Source organism: Chiloscyllium plagiosum, chromosome 40 (assembly GCF_004010195.1).
Source record: "Chiloscyllium plagiosum isolate BGI_BamShark_2017 chromosome 40, ASM401019v2, whole genome shotgun sequence".
Lineage (NCBI taxonomy): Eukaryota > Metazoa > Chordata > Chondrichthyes > Orectolobiformes > Hemiscylliidae > Chiloscyllium > Chiloscyllium plagiosum.
In genome coordinates, this window is record NC_057749.1 from 6693137 (window position 1) to 6714955 (window position 21819).

General features: G+C 41.8%; 1 protein-coding gene across 11 annotated transcripts in view; it reads right to left on the bottom strand.

The window, feature by feature from the left end:
- Window positions 1-273: 273 nt before the first annotated feature.
- Window positions 274-21819, bottom strand: part of celf6 (CUGBP Elav-like family member 6) — an 859092-nt gene continuing 837546 nt past the window's right edge. For 10 of the 11 annotated variants that reach the window (XM_043680229.1, XM_043680223.1, XM_043680222.1 and 7 more), the window contains one exon: window positions 274-2023. In XM_043680229.1, the coding sequence (XP_043536164.1) occupies window positions 1998-2023 (26 nt within the window). In that variant the 3' untranslated portion in view covers window positions 274-1997. Of the gene's footprint in view, window positions 2024-9880; window positions 9981-21819 lie in introns of all 11 variants that reach the window. The other variant, XR_006309810.1, reaches the window with a different exon arrangement.

Genomic DNA, 21819 nt, shown 5'->3' on the forward strand with positions numbered 1-21819 from the left:
CAGACTCTTTAGTCCAACTCATCTAAGCCGACCAGATATCCTAAATTAATCTAGTCCCATTTGCCAGCACATGCCCCATATCCCTCTAAACCTTTCTTATTCATATACCCATCCAGATGCCTTACAAATGCTGTAATTGTACAAGCCTCCAGCACTTTCTCTGGCAGCTCATTCCATACACACATCACCCTCTGTGTGAAAAAGTTACCCCTTAGGACCCTTTTAAATCTTTCCTCTCTCACCCTACTCTTGCCACTACTCTTCCAAAGGGAATCAAGAGATAAATGTTGGTCAGGTCAGCAAAGCCACATCCCATGAAAGAAATAAGAATAGAATTTCTCAGCTTAAGATCAAAAAAGGAACAGCAATTATCTGAGTTGCTCTTTATCCCGAACTTTGTAGGGGCCTCAATTTTATCCTTCCTGATTAAATAAAGATAATAGAAATGGTATAAATGTTGAAGTCGGCTAATTCAACTAGTTCAACAATTTGTCTTGAGATTTTTTAAATATTTAAAGATATATCTGTCCTATTTAAGATGTAATACGCAGTATGATCACCAATTTGATAAGTGGAGTGTCAGGGCAATGGATATGAATCAGGGAGAAGTGTACAGCCATCTACAGCCCATCATGAGGTGTACATCTTGGGAGACACTTACCAAATGCTGGAGAGTAGACTGAATTGTACTGTCAAGCCATGTTTGGGGAACTGTACCAATATGCCAGGACTCATTGGCAATGCATGCAAAGCACAGAATTACTTCATTCATCATTGCTGGTTAGCTATTATCTTAAAGCAGGCAAAAGAAATGAGCAATACAGGGAGAATTGCTAACTTAATTATACAAGCTGAAACTTCACCCTCCTCAAACCGATCACCGAAGCCAACAGTTCCACTTTTGTTACCCTTCGGTTATGTGCTAAGGGCACCTTAACAATGGATGGTGCTGTAAAAGACAAGTTCACTCTTGTACCTTTTATGGTGTGCGAGAACATCACCTCAAGTTTGGTCCTAGCAACAGTGGTAACAAGGTCATATAACTCCAGAGCAACACAATCACTTCATTGCCTGAGAAACGAAATGTCAGTCAACATTCGGCTGATTTAATATGAATAGATTTAGTATTTATAGTTTGAAATAAATACCTGGGAACAGCAACAGCAGCGTTTCTATATGTTACAAGTAACCGCTAGTGCTTTAATGGTGATAGTTTCAATATCTCATCAGCTACTGTATATAAGGACATAGCTCATGAGCCAGCTCTTCAGTAATATAAAATGAATGTTCCGCTCCCATATATTTGCAGAATCGATTGTCTCTCCACTGTCTGAGTGCCTCCCAAATTACTTAAGTGTTTCTAAAATGACTCTTAAATCCTATGAAGCCGTTTCTTGTATGCAAGTATTTTTCCCTAAATCACCATGAAATGTTATGATCTTTTTTGTTTTTACTTACAACTATAAGATAAGATTTAAAAAAAGTTTGGTCCTTTGGTCCCTAATCATCTAAGGAATGATATGACTTTACAGTAGTAGAACTTTTATATCCCTGTGCCAGCTTTCGAAATGTCCCTTTATTCCGTAATATTCTTCCAGTTTCAGAAGCAAGGATGTGTTGTGTTGGCTGTAGGCACACAAACTCTTCCAGCTGGCTTTGGTTTTTTTTTCTTAAAAGTCAGTATTTACCATTTAATCCTCTGAAAAACAGTTATTCAGTACTTGTGGATTAATTCAGTCGTGGTGTGTCACAACGTCCTCATCATAGTTCCAGTGCGAATATGATTTTTTTTGTCGTCTTTTTTTTGTGTTTTTGTTTTTTTTTGTTTCCATCCAACTTTCATCCATTTTTGGTTTCCCCCCCCCACCCCCCTCCCCCCTCCCCCCCAGTTGCTCCTGAAGTGTCTCCCCCTTTTGAAATCTAATCTGTCGTCTTCCACAGTGATACAGAGCAAAATAAAAGAGTCATAGTTTTCAGACTGTAATTGTGACAAAGAATCACTGAATGCGGTGATGCTTCCATCCTGAGAGAGAAAGAGAGAGAGAGAGACAGAGAAAGAGAGATGGACAGAAAAGAGAAATACGGTGAATTAATAAAACAGGAAAACAGTAACTGGCAATATCAAACAATTCAGTGGCAAAGCCAGACCCTACAATTATCCAAAATGAATGTTTTAAATGTGCCATCATGAATTTTCACCATCTCCCTACAGTGTTAAATGCCTCATTAATGATTGGTGAATGTCAGAAATGGAAGGACTTTCTGTGAAAGAAAAATGGGACTTTTCCCTTTTTCTCTTGCTCCCAGTGTATGTAGCAAATCTTTCTAACTCAGACACAACACGGAGATCCCTTTATTTGACCCTGGCAACAGCAAAATCAAGAACAAATACTGTCACTCCAGTATATCAGTTTCCTTGTTGGTACTGAGATGTTGTATAGAGTCATCGAATTGTACAGCACGGAAAGAGACCCTTTGATGCACCTCATCCATGCCAGCGAGATATTCTAAATTAGTCTCTTCCCATTTGCCAGCACTTGGCCAATAGCCTCCTAAACCCTTCCTATTCATATTCATTCTGATGCCTTTTAAATACTGTAATTGTAACAGCCTCTATTACTTTTTCTGGCAGCTTGTTCCATACATGCACCACCCTCTGCGTGACAAAGTTGCCCCTTAGGTCCCTTTTAAATCTTTCCCCTCTCATCTTAAACCCATGTCCTCGAGTTTTGGACTCCCCTACCTTTGGAAAAAGATTTCGGCAAGTCCCCCTATCCCGGCCCCCTCATGATTTTATAAACCTCAAAAGGTCACCCATCAATCTCTAATGCTCCAGGGAAAATAGCCCCAGCAACATCCCTGTAAATCTTTTCTGCACCCTTTCAAGTTTAACAACATCTTTGCTATAGCAGGGGACCAGAATTGAATGCAATATTCCAAAAGTAGCCTAACGAAAGTTCCTGTACAGCTGTAACATGACCTCCCAACTCCTCAACTCAATCCATTGAGTTAGGATGTCATGTTGTGACTATACATGATTCATAGCGAGCATTTAAATATAATCACAGGTGACTCCAAGCTAATTCCTTTGATCTATGAGAGGACTGCAAAATCTAAAAGAATGGGATACTTCAAACACCAAGCCGGGCATTGGGATAAACAATGAGTTCACGATGGATTTGTGGCAAAACATACTCTTTGTTGGCAGAGTTCTGAGAGGTAAACAAAACAAACTAAAGACAAAAAGGTGTTTAATGTGTAACTAAACCTTTCAATGACTACCAGAAATCCTCAAGTTCTTGAGAACGATTTCAGAATTTTGTTAAAACTCAGGTAGCTAGGGCATAGAATGACTCACAAGTTTCACAAAGTTAAAGAAAATAAAAGATGGAGAAACCTTTTCTCTCTCCACGGGTTAAGGTTTTTTTAAACAAAAATTTCCTCAGAAAGAGTTGTTTTGAGGTCAAACTGGCCTTTGAGACGTTACTGAGAAGGGGAATACAGAAATTTACAGTGTTTCTTTATTTACTTTATAATTATGGAAATTGTGGATGAAAATCAGTGTTCTGTGAAGTAAGGGATAATTGATTTTCAAGTTATGGGAAGAGACTGGATAGGCCGGGATGCTTTTCCCTGGATCATAGAAGGCTTGGGGGCAACTACAGAGAGGATTAAACAATCATGAGGAGCATAGATAGAGTGGATAGCCAAGCTCTTTTCCCCAGAGTAGGGGAGTTCAAAACTGGATGGCATAGGTTAAAGGTGAGAAAGAAAAGATTTAGAAGAGACATGAGGGGCTACTGTTTCATACAGAGGGTCGTGCGTATCTGGAACAAGCTGCCAGAGGAAGTGGCAGAGGCGGGTATAATTCCAACATTTAAAAGACATTTGGGCAGGTACATGGTAAGGTTTGGAGAGATATGGGACTAGTTCAGTTTCTGAAACTTGGTCAGCATACATGTATTGGGTTGAAGGGTCTGTTTCGGTGCTGTGTGGCTCTATGACTCAATGTAGCTTAAAATTCCATCATGAACAGAGTCTGATGCAATAGATTAGATGGGCTGAATGGCATTTCCTTTCTGTGTAACGTTTCAGTTCTCAAAGCCAATTTTGACCTATTATGACACTTTACCAAACTGCAGCCCCAGTAAGATGCCTCATCTGCTGGGACCGGATTTTGGGAATTTCAACTGGTGCCTGACATGACCTTCAACCTCGGAAGAAAAGCAAAATTCACCTAACTGCCTGATTTTCTCTGCCAGTAGCTGATCCCTTTGAAAATGACTGTGACTGACTCCTGTGGCACTTGCATTGTTTCAACACAGATAGACAACCGACAGACAACCATCCCTGTCTTATCACTGGTTTCACTCATGACAATAATCTGCATTCACAGGAACAAGGTCCACAAGTTTAGGTAGGACATTTATGTTGACCCCAGGAATAGATTAGGTGAAAAATGACAGCCAAAAGGGCAATGAGTGGACAGCTGAGCCTCATTTCATCGTGACCTTAACATTTCCCTTGTCCCCCTGCTCAGGGAATCATCCCCTTATGCTTTCTGACCACCTCTAACATAACCGGCGTCGAATAATTGTGTCTCATAATTCACTGAAAAGCTTATTGAGCTAACTGGGCTTCCTTAAACACGACCTCACCTGAGTTATGAAGTATCTGTGTTCCCATCAAGTGAGTGCTAAAGTAATTGTGTTCCCATCAAGTACGGCAATCAGGAAACAGGGGGGAGCTGACACTTGGAGCTCTCCTAAAGCAGTAGAGATAACTAAGAATGGAGCTGCCCAACAGGTTGCCTGTTTGAATGAAGTTTATAAGAGTGATGACATTCTTAATGGCCAGAGTGCTAACTGGTGAGCTACATTTGTGATATCTGAAGGACCTTTGCCGTACGCTAGAGGATGTCTGAGAAAAGTAATCTGAATGGGATGCAACAGATTTTCAAGAAATAAAAAGTCGACAGAAGGTGCTTAATGTAAGGGATTGAATCATGAAAATGTGAAGACTGGAATACTGTTGTATTCATAGATCTAATGGTGGAATGGTTGAATAATGAAGGTGACATTTAAATGCAAGAGTGTACATGTTCAGAAAATAGCTATTTCTATTCAGTTTTCAATTGAAGAAATCTCGTATCCTACTGCATCTATCATGTTCCCCTTCCCAATTACACTCTCAGTATTTTTCCTAAACTGATGTGATGAATACCATTCTCTCTGAGCCTGTCCCCTCCCCCCATCCCAAGCACTGCACACCTTTGGCACAGACCCACACATTTAATCACTCTTTAAATTCCACCTTCCCTTTTACCTTCTAAATTCTTGTACAATGTGCTATTGTTTTGAAAATTCTGACCAGAAATCCCACCAAAAGAGCAAATCTTGCTGTGAGCTCTGTGATCAACCCTATGATTTATTTCATCCCAGCTGGATTGATAAATAGTTTTGTGTGATTACAATGGACAGATTACAACACACAAACAGCACACAGTCCACACAGCCTCATGGGTGTGGATATCTATCACATGACTCTGCTGACCTCGATGTATTCCAGCTACAAATCTACCTTCCCCATTCCTTCATTTCTTCTCCCAAAAGTGACATTCTTCCAATATGATTCGTGACAATGAGAGGCATTGGCTGATTTGCTTTTGGGAAGTGTGTGGACATCAACTGACATACCAATGGGGCAAACTGGCAGCTTTCAGATTCCTGATGAAGGGCTTTTGCCCGAAACATTGATTTTTTTTTCCTGCTCCTCAGATGCTGCCTGACATGCTGTGCTTTTGCAGCACCACTCTAATCTTGACTCTAATCGCCAGCATCTGCAGTACCCACTTTTGCCTAGCCTTCAGAAGCAGCAGCCCTTATCAATTTTAATTCCCTCTTCCAACTCTGCTACATGGCCTGTTTGAAGGCACAGATGCCAACTAAAGGGCCCATTTCCCAACACAGCTGAGAGGAGTCATCTTGCCAAATGACCAATGCCAGATCTTCCTGTCCTGTGCCAGTTAGCTCACAGAAACTAGGTATCCCTGAAGCGCAAGGAAACAAGGTGCCACATTCCTCAATGTTTACTAGATTGACGTTACAGAAAGCTTAAATGGGTGTCTACTTCATTGTCTTTGTGCAGAATATCACTCTTAGGATTCAGTTCGGAATGTTTCTAATTAAAGCCATGAGAGTGGTGGGGATGGTGGGAATATGAATGCTTCAGTATATTTGTTATGTGCATTGATTGTCCATTGTGAATTCTAACATGGGGCTACACATGTAGCAAATGGAATGACAAAATCTGAAGGAATAGGATGTTCAAATGTCAACCGGTCTGGCTTTGCCACTGAATACCAGCTTAGCTACTCATCCAATCTCAAGGATCCACTGTACCTGAGGGTTACAGAGACATCCAAGCTTCTTCAATTAACAATTTTCACCAAAGATAAATTTAAAATGAACAAAACAGAACAAATTAAGTGGTTCATATGCTGGCACTTATGCATGCTGGGATAGAAATAACAATCATGCTCATTTTAGTCTCCATTGAACGCAAACACTGCAGCTTTTTCTGATACCAGAAATGAAACACAATCACGACTGGCAACCCCACAGCAACACCAATATCCATCGGAGGACCCTTTTCATTTGCTTTGCGATCTTCGCAGAGCTACAATGAGCTACAGTAAATGAGGTAACACAAAATTGCCTTGCAGTATGCAACCCTTGGCCTGTTAAACCCTGCCGCTCTCACTCACGCCTTGCACTCTTCAACTCTTGTTGAAGTTTATGTTAAGCTTAATGGACTCTCCCGGGTTGAAGGGGGAATGCAATTGTGGGAATATTGCTTTGCACAAGGTTTTGTAGCGTGCCAGGGGCAATTGTGAAGACGGTCTTAAGTTAAAGCAAAGGAAAATTGCAACATTTTCTTCCACCTTCACAATTTTTTAATCTTTTCTGATCAACTGGTTCAGAGACGTTATTGCACATGTCTGGAGTAGGTGGGTACTGAACCTGTCTCCTGGTAGGGACCCTACCATTGTATCACAAGAGTCCTGACTGCACAGTTTTGATCCAAGGAGCAGGAGAATTGACATTTCGGGCATGAGCCCTTCTTCAGGAATTCCTTCAGAAACGTCGATTCTCCTGCTCCCTGGATGCTGCCTGACCTGCTGCACTTTTCCAGCAACACATTTTCAGCTCTGATCTCCAGCATCTGCAGTCCTCACTTTCTCCTGCACAGTTTTGATGACTATATCCCACCAGAAGCTTTATTTCTGTGCTATGTTACAGCATGATCTTGCAGGAGAAATCAATTTAGATCAAATATATTGAAATATTTAGGAGAGGAATAAAAAACAATCAAACGTTTTGAGCAGGAGGAGAATCAATGTTTCGGGTACGATGCTGTCTGACCTGCTGTGCGTTTCCAGAACCACATCCATTGACTCTGATCTGAAGCATCTGCAGTCCTCACATCCTGCTAAATGTTTTGAGCAGGGACATTAAGTAAATTTCTAAGTTGGGGATGGACATGCTTTATTCAATTTAATTTTGAATGGAAGGAGAGACGAGCCAGAATTGAGGGCCAGTCTTAGGGTTTTTGGATGAAAATTCTAAGTATTGAAGCATTTTAGTGCCTGAGGGGTTTTATTTCTGCGCATTAAACTCTGTAACAATTTCTTTAGCAGATGTCTTTTATAGTGTGGATGTGGACTCCGGGAAGAGATGGGACTGGTCTAAAGGCAGGCTAATTCTTCAAGAATCTGAACTGATTTATGGGTTTTATGCTAAAAAATATTTTACCACTGAATGTAAATCCCGAGGGAAGCAAATAAGTCCTGACGTTCCTTTCCAGCTGCTTGTTGCTCTATCTCAATTGCACTCCTTTCCCATTGCCTATATTGTGAATGTAATGAGGTCAGGCAAGTAGACCTCTGTCCTTTAACAAGGTTATGTTGTCCTTGGCTTTTTTTTTCAGTGAGCTTGTAAAAGACAGATTCCAAAAAGTCCAGGTTTTGATAGGTCTTAGAGCCAATTTGATTACAGCTAACAGACACTGCCTCAGGCAAAAGGCTTTTATGTTTTAAAAAATGTTGCTTGTACACTGAAAGGGGAGTGGTCAGTTCTCCCAGCTCAGCTCTTCTCTGGTTTGGCTTGTTGTAAAAGCTACTGGACCCAAAGAAACAGGTCCAGGCTGACACTCTCTGACTTCTCTCCTTTAAGACCCTGTGTTTGATTTTACCTTTTGTGCCAAACGGGTGTTTATTTGAAGTGTTGCAAGTATTTGTTACGGCATCATTAAGCTGGGAAAATTTGCTGGGTTTGCGGAAAGGTTAAGTTATTCTATATTCTGGTCTCTCTTGTTTGTGTTTCATTTGGTAACCTTGTAAATAAATGCTGTTTTGTTTGAAACTAAGTGGTTTGACCAGCAGCATTTCTCCTGGAATATCCACCTTAGATCTGCTTAAAACAATGAGCAAAGTTAGGGTCTGGGCTACCTCATTGAAATGTTTTGAGGGGATCTGGCCTGGTCCATAACACCTCATAGAATATATATTCCCTGATTGGTGCTGTTAATTTTCAATCAGGGAGCCCCTGGCTGATAAGTTTGGAGGGATATGGGCCGGATGCTGGCAGGTGGGACTAGATTGGGTTGGGATATCTGGTCGGCATGGACGGGTTGGACCGAAGGGTCTGTCTCCATGCTGTACATCTCTATGACTCTATATAAACAGGAGGGTCAGATATCCTTTTCACTTGAGGGAGCTGGATCAGTGTCAAGGACTCTCCATATGTAAATAAAGGGTGACTTGCTGGTGGGATATCAGCGGAGTTATTTCAATCCCCTTCTTTCTCTTTGACCATTCTCTCTTCCTCACTGAGCCCCTCCATCCCTCCTGGCCTCTTCTTCCTCACCGCCCTACTCCTCCACCCAACTGTTTGTTTGTGGAATTGGTGTGGAACATCTCAGGCCAATTGATGGGTGTCCTTATCTCAGTGACAATAGGCTGACACTGCCTGAGGCCCAAGTTTGAGTGAACCTCAGGATGGAAGCAGACAAGATGCGTTTCTCCCAGTGAGTACTTTTTTTGAAGTCTCCCACTCCGCCATTTTAACCTGGTTAAAAACACTACAGAAACAGGAAGTACAGGGACATATCAAACATGATTGGATATTAGCATGGCTTAAATCCCAAACCCTGAGTAATGATAATTTTATATATATACATATATTAGTGACTTATATTGTTCACTTAATAGCATCACTTTTGACTTGAAATGGAGCGAAAATGCTCTGATGATCCGATGGGATTGTGCTGGGATTTTGTGATAGAGAAGCATACTGGCAATTTTGTGTCACATTTTTTCAAAAGGATTTTGATGTAATGGGATGATATGCGATAATACTGGAAATGCATGAACATCAGGTACTCTGTTATGACTCAAGTGAAAAAGGTCCCTGAATTTCTTTGCTACTTTTGTAGATAATCATTAAAAATGGAGACATGAAAAAGGCATCACTTGCTCACATAGATACTCATAACCAGTGGTGAAATAGCAAGGAGATTGCAGGAATAAAGCCAACTGTATATCCATTTTTTTTCTCAAGAATATATTACACATGTAAGAAGGCACCACAACACGTAACTCACACTACAACAGCAAAAAGGTCAAAGGTCACGATCTGGTCAAGGTAGACCAATCAGCACTCCAGGTTTACTTACAACGACTACTAACGGTACCATGGGCAATAATATTCACGCACGTCACAACTGCAAATAAAAAACGTGACCCCACGTCATGCAACGCAGCGACAGTCTGTCACGTGACGTCATCAAATGACACCTTCACTGCAAACGGGCAACTTACGGGTCGGGACATGTCTCCCCCATGACTGTTAGAGTTGCTAGGTTACATCACAGAGTTTGAGAATGACTTGTGGTCATCTGGAGCTATGATTAGGCCCTGCCTGGTTTGGTTGTGGTTAGTTGTAAAAGAAGAAAAAATGTTTGGAGATGTAGAGCAATCCTGTTATCTTGACTTTGTATTTTTTTTTTAAAATGTCTTTTCTCTCTAGTCTTTCTTTCTATGCTAACAAAGCATTTTATCTTGGTTGTACAAAACTGTTTCAACAACAAAAAAAGACATTCAACAGGGCGCAACAACAGAACTTACACAACAGAACAAGCTAATAATGTGCTCAAAGGGCATTATTACATCATTGGGTTCAACACTTGACTGACCCTCAGGACTGTACCAGAGCTTTACTTAATTGCCACAACATCTTACATCTCCAAGTAATTACTTCAGCACTTAAGCCTCACTTGGAATGTTGTGTCCAGTTCTGGCTAATACATTTTAAGGAATGTAGTTCTTAATTCTAAAGGAATCAAATGGTTTTGAGGAGAAAGTGGGAACAGAATACTGAGTTGGATGATCAGCCAAGACCATATTCAATATTGAAGCTGATATGAGGGGCTGAATGGCCTCCTATTATCTATGTTTCTATGATTTCAGGACCTTGGAGAAGGTGTAAAATACATTCCTCTGGATGCTAATGGGGATGAGTACTTTACTCATATGAAGAAAGTGATGAAACAGGGATTGTTCTTCTGCAGCATAGAATTTTTGATTAGATTCCCTACAGTATGGAAACAGGCCCTTCAGCCCAACAGGTCCACACCGACCCTCCAAACAGCAACCCACCCAGACCCATTTGCCTCCGGCTAATGCAGCTAACAGTATGGGCAATTTAGCGTGGCCAATTCATCTGACCTGCACATCTTTGGGTTGTGGGAAGAAACCGGAGCAACCCACGCAGACACGGGGAGAATGTACAAACTCCACACAGACAGTCACCCAAGTCTGGGATTGAACCCAGGACCCTGGTGCTGTGAGGCAGCAGCGCTAACCACTGTGTTGAGGGGAGGTTCGAGATATGCTTGAAATTGTAAGGAGTCTGACTGGGCAAAAAAAGGGAGTAATTGCTTTCACTTGCAGGAGTGACAGTAACCAGAGGACACAGAGATTTACAATGATTTGGCAAAAGGGACAGAGGGGAAAGGATGGGAATTATTTTCTACACAGCAAGTTATTATTATCCGAATGGTCTGCGGAAGCAAATTTAATAATAAATTTCAAGAGAATTGGATATGTATTTGAAAGGATAAATTGCTGGGCAGAGTGGGACAAATTGGTTAACACTTTTTGAACACTGGCACTGGCAAATGAGGAGGAGGATACCGTAAAACCTAAAGGTTTTTTTATCGTGAAAGCATTACATGCTTTGCAGCAGATTTTGCCACGTAAACCAGTTATTTTCTTAAAAAAAATCAAAGCTATTTTCAGAATGGGAAATTGAGTCCAATGAATCTGTCTCTTTTTAATAGATTTCTACCCTCTTGACCTTGGAATCGCACTCTTTTGTTCCTCTTTGCACAGGACAATTAGATACGTGCACTGTGATCCTATCCATTTGTCCAGACTGAACTCAATTCCTCAGGCGACTGCGCTTAGCTTTAAGAATACCTGCTCCTATGCAATTCTTCATCAGTAAATGCACTACGTGGCTTGGCACTGACTAGTGTATGCTGGGGAGGTCCCAGATTTAATTAATGATCTGCATACTAATGCATAGCACAAGGAATGTGCTCGGTCTAAGGAAGCAAAACACAATACAGTCAAGTGTCCCATTTCTGATTACTTTTCATGAATCCCTTATTAGAAGGTGTTGGACAAGTGGACTGTGAAGACTCAGTTAATGCATTCATGTGAAGAATAGGTATTTGAGTGCAGCATTGGAGAGCTACCTTGCACTGCTGCAATGATTACCAGCATCAATTTAACACACTGTTCTTATTTGAAAACCATTCTGCTGTATCATGGAGAAACTATTGCATTTGAATTAATTGAATTTAGAGTTTCTGCTCTCAAGTGGCTACATCAATTCAATTTTATTGAACGGTACGTTCCATGCGGTTAGGAATTTTACTGAAATTTGCAGCATTATGTTGGACCATCTCCTCTTAAACAACTGGTGCCATTATATTAAAGTTACAGGAATCTTTAGGAACGGCATGGTGGCTCAGCAGTTAGCATGGCTGCCTCACAACACCGGGGACCCAGGTTCAATTCCACCCTTGGGTGGCTGTGTGGAGTTCCTATATTCTCCATGTGTCTACTTGCATTTCCTCTGGTTGCTCTGGTTTCCTCCCACAGTCCAAAGTTGTGCTTTAGCCATGCTAAATTGCCCATAGTGTACAGGGTTACAGGGATGGATCTGGGTGGGATGCTCTTTAGAGGGTCATCATGGACTTGATGGGCTGAACAGCTTGCTTCCACACTGTCCAGATTCTATCTTAGTGTTGAATGCAAGATAACACAATTTAGCAGCTATTAAAGAAAATGAATGGTAAAACACCTGGACATTAATCATTTACACGAAAGTGGCCACTTTGGAATGTAATTATTCTTAGGCCTAATACAGGAGGTCATTAGAGATTATGGAAAAAGAGGCGATATTGGACTTCCAAAGTCGATAGAATATAGAGAGACATTAAAACACTAATGATTAATTTCATTGCAACACAAAAGGTTAAATGGGGTTATTTGATTTAAAAGATCATTGCATCCTCTAAATGATTTTTAAAAGTGTAAATTTAGGCTTAAAACTAAAGCTGAACAGTAGACAATTATTTTGTAGACAAAAAGTTACACATGTAAGGAATGCACTAACCTAGTAAAGCTAAATCCATCATGTTCAAGAAGACATTTGGTAAGTATATTGAGAAGAGGAATGGGTAAAATAAGACAGCTGTGATGTGGTGTTAGAACTGGCAGATATATGATGGGCTAAACAGCCTCATACTGTGTTGAACCTTACCGGATTTTATGAAAAGTTAAAGATCACACAACAACTCACTGGATTGCGACTCACTAAAGGCACCTGAAAGCTTTGTTACAGTCCTGACAGGTTTGTTCGAGAGGTCTGATCCCAGGACCCAGTCCCTGGCTGTCAGGTCAGGGGATAGCCATGAGTATAACAGCCTCCTTCAGTCAGCTTCAGGCATTACCGGGACTGCTGCAGTCGGCTGGCTTGTAACAAGCAACATAAGCCACCTGTAGCCAGCCAGTCATCTCTCCACGGTTTGAGTGGGAGTCAAGACTTAGCAAGCACTGCCCAAATAGTAACCCCAACCCAGGATGCCAATTTGTTGCAATGGAACCAAGTACTGAAGCACTCGGTTTTCTTGGGTCATTACAGAGGGCTGGTGTAGCATCATATTCAATCTCATTTTCACAACTTCAATCAGCAGTGTCAATAGATGAGATCACCTGTGTGCATTGTAGATATACCATTCGCCCTTTTGTTAATTGGGTTTTGTGGAAAGGAAAGCATAAGAAGGGTACAATAAAACAAACATCGTCAATGGCTTCTTAGCAACAATGCTAAAATGTTTGCTCTTGAATGGCAGAGGGGTAAACCAGCCGACTCCTGTTCCTATTCCTTACGACCTTTGACTGTGTTGGATTATCTGAACAAATACAGAACCTCATTTTAGTTCCATTGTCATGAGAACTCATTGATATCTATGTGGTCCCAGTTCTCTGCCAGTGACAACTTTGATTTGGCCTTTTCTTTTGTGTTCGATGAGAAAACGAAACCATTTATTCCCACCTTATTATGTGGTTTAATAGTTACCAGGGCAGAATTTGACCTTTGCATTAAAAGAAAAGGGAAGGAGGGGAAACTTCACTTGGAGTGTTACCTTATTCGAACACAAGTATCTAATGGCACAGACTTGGATCTGATTACAAGGGATCAGGTTAAAGAATCCATTTGCTGCTACTTTCACTTATCATGGAAGTAGGTTGTAAGTAGGTTTTGGGAGTATTTTTGTATAATTGTGTTGCTGGAAAAGCGCAGCAGGTCAGGCAGCATCAAAGGAACAGGAGAATCGACGTTTCGGGCATAAGCCCTTCTTCAGGAATCCTGTTCCTGCTCCTTGGACGCTGCCTGACCTGCTGCGCTTTTCCAGCAACACATTTTTCAGCTCTGATCTCCAGCATCTGCAGCCCTCACTTTCTCCTAGTATTTTTGTATGGTTTCACTTGATAGCAGGTAATTCCTGTTCCCTCTCCTCCTCATTTGTTCCAAAAAACACTTCTTGGCAGCCAGTGGGTGAGGATGGCCAGGGGGAAATCTCAACAAGTGTCTGGCAAAAGCTAACAATAGCGTCACGTGCAAATAAGCTGCAAGTTTGCCTTGAGGTGGACAGCGCGCCTGGGCAAGGTAGCTCCTCATCCATCTGGGACAAGTGATTGGTGTGGAACTCCCAGGAATGTCGGGGGCGGGGAGGGGGGGAGGTGAGGGATTTGGCTAGTTTACTCAGAGCGAGGAAGACCAGAGAAGAATGAGGAAGACTGAGTGAGGGGAAAGTCCCCTAACACTCTGGGTGGAGAGCAGGAAGCTGCCATTACCAGTTACAAAGTTGTACCTTTTTCCAGTCTATTTAGCCCATGCTTCATTACTAAACTGCCACTATTTAATAAACTGCATTAAAATCATCATTATTAAACTGCTGGTTTTTAATAATCAACTTTATAACCATCATTATGAAACCATTGGTTTTTAATAAACTACTTTATAATCATCCATGTGTTCACCACTCCCCACCTCTCCTGTTTTTTTTGGTTAAACTGTGACTCTCAAACTCAAACTTTGGAATGTTTAAAACAGCTAATATTGAGTCACTGAGTGAATAAGTCCATTTCTGACTCCATCACTTAAATCACCAATGCACCCCGTTATGGAGAACTTGCCCTCATCCTGCCAGCTGTGTTCTTGTTTTGGAAGGTTGAGGGTTCAAATCTTGCCCCAGTGACCTGGGCACACAAGTTAAGCCTGAACTTTACTCTGAGTGTATTACCTTTCTCCCATCTTGGGTGGACATGAGAGATACTGAGGAGTTCTCCCTTTTGTAATCTCAACTAACAGCACCATATAAAAACAGAATTGTCTGGTCACGACCTGATGGCTGTTTGGAGGAACGTTGCCATGCGCACACACTTACTTTATCCTTTCCTGGCATGTGGACAAAATCAGCATTTTAATCCATCCCTTGCATTGAGTGGCTTGTTGTACCATTTCCTATGACATTTAAGACTCGACCACTGTCAGGAGTCAAATGTAGGCCAGACCAGGTAAGGATAGAAAATTTTCTTCACGAAAGTCAACCTGTTGGGTTTTTGCAATACTCATCCAAGGTTGCCTGGTCACTGTGACCAAGAAAAACTCCTAATTCCAAAATATATAATTGAGATTAAATTCCAACAACTACAATGGTGAGATCTGCACCCATGACCCTGATAGTGTTATTTGGTATTCTGGATTTAGTGACATTACCACTTCACTATGTTTGTCCCTATAGGGCTGGCATTGTGTTTCCAGCACTGAAGCACACAGAGCCCCTACAGTGTAGAAGCAGGCGGTTCAGCCCATTGAGTCCACACCGCACCTCCAAAAAGTATCCCACCCTACCCTATAACCCTGCATTTCCCATAGTTAATCCACTTAGCCTACACATCCCTGGACACTCTGGGACAACTTAGCATGGCCAATCCACCTAACCTGCACATCCTTGGACTGTGGGAGGAAACCGGAGCACTGGGAAGAAAACCACGCAGACATGCGGAGAATGTGCGTACTCCACATAGTCGCCTGAGGGTGGAATCAAACTCGGGTCCCTGACGCTGTGAGGTCGAAGTGCCAACCACTGAGTCACTGGGCTGCATTGATAAATACTTAATTTGGACGTGCAGTGCATTGCAATAGCCTGAGATTGTGAAAATGCAATTCTTTCGGTTATTTAGAGTCATAGATTCACAAAGTGTAGAAAAGGCCCTTTGGCCCATTGAGTCTGCACGAACAATAACTACCCCTAAAGGCGTGTTAATCACTTATTCCTGTATTTTGCTGCTGTTTTCCAGATTTAGCCAGCAACCTAATGAAGGTCTCCTCCTGAGCTGTAACCAGTCTATCAATTTGGGAATGGAAACTGGAAGAACTGCTGATGCTGTAAAGAAGTTTCTGGAAAGATTCTGCGGGTCTGGCAGCATCTGTGGAGAGAGAAAGCAGTTAACATTTCAGGTTGAGCGAGCCTTCCTCAGAACTAGGAACTGGAATTCTGAGGAAGGGTCACCAGACCCGAAATGCTAACTCTGATTTCTCTCCACAGATGCTGTCGGACCTGTTGAACTTTTCCAGCAATTTCTGTTTTTGTCTATGAACTTGGGGTCTATTTGGTAGAGCTTACTGGGCAGTGACTTTCCAAACTTGGAACTTCTGAAAGGGTTGCTAAAGTAATTCAGGAACAGTTTGTTGTAAATCACACTGCACTATGCCTGGTGTCAGACTGAGAGTGAGCTGTAAGTCTCCACAAGAAACAGACAATAAGCGAGACTCGATACCAACTATGTTTCTCTGGGAAGTAACTTTCCATTTAGTTGCTTTAGTACAGTATGGAAGGGACATATGAACATTCGGTCTCTTACTCCCAGTTAATTAAATGATCACAGTGTGACGCCAGCAGTGTGCAGTTTCCCAAACAACTTTTTAACACTCTCTGGCCCATTTTATGATTTCATCCTATGTCCACTCTGAGCAAAAATGTGGTGCTACAAAGGAAAACTTTCATGACCTTACCGAATCACATTTTCCTTCATGACAGAAAGTATTATTGCACTCATCAAATTGCTATAAACTTCAACAAATATAGGAGACAGCACGCACCCTGCAAAGGTTTGGTCAGTTGCATTATGCTGTTACTAAATGGATGTTATCCCCCGCATAAACTTGGGGGGGATGAAAAATCAAATAACTTCAATGAAGCAGAGGAATTTGGAATGTTAAAGGGACCTTACAATAATGAAGGATCTTTTAATCCTCTTACATGAGCTGATAAACGCACTGCCTTCAATACAACAATCAAAGGCATAATGTCCCAATCAAAGCTTGAAATGGGTTTTTATAAATAAGATAACAAAATAGGTCAGTGTCTCTTTAACATTGGAGCTGAAGTCTAAATACTAACTGGTTTGACCACAAATGTCTAACTTGATGATTTCTTCATTTTAAGAATACGTTTTAGTCTGGGGATTGAAGTTTTAAAAAGTGGAAGTATTTGGTTTAGGAGGGTGACTGAACACACTTAAAGGGTTTGCAATCCATTGGGAGTCTTTGTTTATGTAATAAAGGGTGAAGTGGGTAATATTGAACAATGGGGCTTGAAGAACATTTTTGCAAAATATGGTATTGTTAGTTGTACTTGCTTTGTTTAATTCTTGGACATTAATAGTTAGTGCTTTTTGAGAAGATTTGTAGCTCAGGTTGGTGATAAGTATGTAAGTTAGCTCGCTGAGCTGGAAGGCTTGTTTTCAGATGTTTTGTCATCATGACTAGATAACATCATCAGTGAAAGCCTCTGGTGAAGCGCTGGTGGTATGTCCCGCCTCTCTATTTGTAAGTCTTCGTTTCTGAAGGTGGGTGATGTCATTTCCTGTTCGTTTTTTCAAAGGAAGGTAAACTGTCTCAGTTAATAATTGGACATCTGAATCTTTTCCCCCCCACAAATAGCCTCCCTCAAGATCTTCCTGGCTGCTGTTCTGTTCAGGTGGGCTTTGCAAGATGGAAGGGTCCTCTCTTTACCTTTTAGAAAGAGCAGCGCTGTTCCTGAGGACAAAGGAATGATTGCACCTCATAGCCATTCTGAAGTAGGACATGTTGCTACACAGCAAGATCCCACAGGCAGCCTCAAGATCAAATCAGCTGAGTTGAAATCTGACATGGAAACACTGACTATAGTTTTCCTTTAAAGTTGCAAATTTATTTATTCCTATGCTTCATGACGTGAAAATATTCATCCAGTTTAAAAGTATATCAGAATGCCATTTTGATTTGGCAAGTTATGACCTGGAGATTTGATATTGTTTTATCCTTAAAATCAAATCATCTCTCAAGTTTGATGAACTTGGGCATTATTTTTCTGCACACTATTTTGCACTGGACAAAATAATCCTTTTTAAAAGACATCAATCTCCACAGACAACTTGCATTGTCAAGTTTATGTGACTTCATCGGAACAACTGCCCCCTCTTGTGGTACAGATGTGAATCACATCTATCTATCAACTCGATCACATCAGGTTCCTGTTGATATTTTTAATCAACCTGCCTCCTTTGGAATAGGTAGGACTTGAACAGGTAAGCTTTCCAGCTCAGAGATAGGGAAACTACTACAACGGCCTCAGCTCTATTTGGAACAAAGCCTATACAAATTGGCATTTACTTCTGATTAGTGGCTCAGTGGTTTGCACTGCTGCCTCACAGCAACTGGGCCCCAGGTTCGATTCCAGCCTCGGACGACTGTCTGTGTGGAGCTTGCACATCCTCCCTGTGTCTGCGTGGGTTTCCTCCCACAGTCCAAATATGTGCAGGTTAGGTGAGTTGGCCATGCTAAATTGCCCATAGTGTTAGGTGCATTAATCAGAGGGAAATGGGTCCGGGTGGGTTACTCTTCGGAGGGTTGATGTGGACTTGTTGGGCCGAAGGGCCCATTATTTTCCCTCCCGCAGCACCATCATTGACTGATATTTTCTATCTCCCACCGGTTGAAATGTCAGGAGCCAGGTAACATCATGAGATTAGTAAGAGCTTGCTGTCTCATAGTGTAGACAACCCGTGCTGTTACCCCACATTGGTGATACTAGGATAAAAAAAATCAACGTCTTGGTCAGTATTAGGGAGGCGATGGCCTAGTGGTATTATTGCTGGACTGTTAATTCAGAGACCCAAGTAATGCTCTGGGCACCTGGGTTTGAATCCCACCATGGCAAAAAGATGGAATTTAAACTTAATTAATATCCGGATTTAAGAATCTAATGATGACCATGAATCCAGTATCAAGTATTGGAAAAACCCATCTGGTTCAATAACCCCCTTTAGGGAAGGAAACTGTCATCCTTACCTGGTCTGACCTACATGTGACTCCAGACACACAGCAATATGGCTGACTCTTAACTGCCCTCTGGGCAATTAGAGATGGGCAATAAGTCCTGCCTAGCCAGTGACACCCTGATCGAATAAAGAAACAAATTAATAAAGGGGAAAAGAAAGAGGTTTAGGAGCTTCGAAAAGGGGAGAGAGAAACGAAGCGATTCAGCTGAAAGTATGGGATGGAGAAACGGAAATCAGAGATGTGAAACAATTGGAGTGGCCCAGAGGTATCCACAAATAAATCTGGAATGGCAGATGGTGACAAGAAAACATAAAACCATTGAGGGGTTTAGGATCGAAGGAGGGCATTTTAAAATACAGGTGTTGCCATTTGGGTGCCCATGTCAGTGAGCATTGAGAGGGGAACTGGGAGATCAGGATTCAGCAAGATTCAGTATTCAGGCTGCATGACTAAAGTAACTCATTTAGAGATGCTTGCATCAAATTGAAGAGTCCTGTAGAGTGGAGAGGTGATGGCCTAGTGGTATTATCACTGAACTATTAACCCCAGGTAATGGTCTGGGGACCTGGTTTCAAATCCTGCCATGGCAGCTGGTGGAGTTTGAAACCAATCAAAAATCTGGAAATAACAGTCTAACAATAAACATGAATTGATTGTCATAAAAAAACCCACCTGGTTCACTAATGCCCTTCAAGGAAAGAAACTGCCATCCTTACCCGGCAAGGTCTGGGCCCACAGCAATGCAGTTGACCCTTAAATGCCCTCTGGGCAATAAATGCTGGCCTGGCCAGTGATGCCCTTATCCCATCAATGAATACAAAAAAAACTACCAATTTACCAACTTTCTTTGCCTGTCCTGTTCTTGCAATTATAGCCAGAATTGCTTTATTTCCCAGTGACTCATACTGCCTGATACTGTAAGTGAAAGTACCTGAAGTAAATCGACACAGTATACATACTGACACACATACAAACTAATGCTCCACTACCCTGATGTCTAATGCTTAAACTCAATAAGGACAAGTATTCAAGAAATCAAAAAAACACAGGTTATGCATAAATTAGAAACCAAACGTACCTTGGCAATGGTTTTAAATGAGCAAACATTGAAATATAAGACAAAACAAACAGTCTTGTTGAACACAGACATTATTCCCTGCATCTCACACTCCAGTTTAGTCTCAAGGTAGGAGTTTCCCTGTTATCATGAGGTTGGGTTGGACAGGGCAACCTTTCACTGCATCTGGGAGAGCAGTGACCTGAGCACCATCTAGTGGGGATGTGCCAGCATTTCAGGCAAGACACAACTGCACTAAATACTGGAGGTTAAAAGGGAAATCTTAAGGCAGCCTCAGCTCCCCTGGGTTGACGTTGCCATACTTCTGACACAAACATTTTTACGCGCATTTTGTGTGGTGCAGCTGTTGGGGGATGCACATTCGTATTCGAGGTCACTGTGACAAAGCTGGATCATATGGAACCGTTTGGACATTTAAATGATTTCTTCGTTGCACATTCTCCCAGTGTCTGCGTGGGTTTCCTTCCACGGTCCAAAGATGTGCAGGTCAGGTGGATTGGCCATGCTAAATTGCCCATAGTGTTAGGTGCATTAGTCAGAGGGAAATGGGTCTGGGTGGGTTACTCTTCAGAGGGTCGGTGTGGACTTGTTGGGCTGAAGGACCTGTTTCCACACTGTAGGGGAATCTAATCTTAAATTAACGCAACACTTACAATATGGTTCACCTACTGTTTGCTGAAGGTCAAGTAACTTTTTAGAAAGAAGTTCAGCAAAGCTTTTAGGGAGTTTAGGTTTATAGTCTATGAATGCTGGAAAACCTGGTTTTGAAGAGGCCTCTATCTAAGACAGTACCAACACCCCTTTCCTGACACATTGTTTTACAGACGTACGTAAGGAACACTCCCCCCAACTCCCTCTCTCAGCAGAAGTTTCTGGGATCTGTTAAACATCAGTACCACTGACTAATGTATAAATCCTGCAAAGCTGAACTCTTTCCAAAGATTCAGATCCAGCCCACTTTCAATTCAAGCTGAAGATCTTCCATCACCCTTGGCAATGATCAGCAATTTGATTTTGTTGATAGGAAACACTGGACCATGAGCAGTCACCAAATTCTGTCACATAAAAACAAAATACTGCAGTGGCCGGAAACAGACACACAATACGCTGCAGAAACTCAGCAGGTCTGGCAGCTCATGCGGAGTGAGAAACAGAGTTAACGTTTGTGTCTTCCTCTGAAGTTCTGAGAAAGGGTCGGATTAGACACCAAATGTCCAATAGAACTCCTGAAGTTCTGAATAAGTCATGCTGGACTAGAAATGTTAACTTCATTTTTCTCTCTCCACAGATGTTGAGAAAGAAATACAGCAGGGGAGTTGACGTTTCGAGCATAAACCCTTCATCAGGACATTCCCCGGATGCTGCCTGACCTGCTGTACTTTTCCAGCGCCACCGTTTTCGAGTCTGACTCTGTAGCGTCTGTAGTCCTCACTTTCTCCTCTCTCCAAAGATGCTGTCAGACTTGCTGAATTTCTCCAGCATTCTGTGCATCTGTATCCAATTTCATGCTTTATTCTCAGACCCTTGGCCGAAAGGAGTATCTTTTGCTTTTGTGCATGAGAAGAAGCCTCTCTACAACTCTCTCCAAAGATGCTGTCAGACTTGCTGAATTTCTCCAGCATTCTGTGCATCTGTATCCAATTTCATGCTTTATTCTCAGACCCTTGGCCGAAAGGAGTATCTTTTGCTTTTGTGCATGAGAAGAAGCCTCTCTAC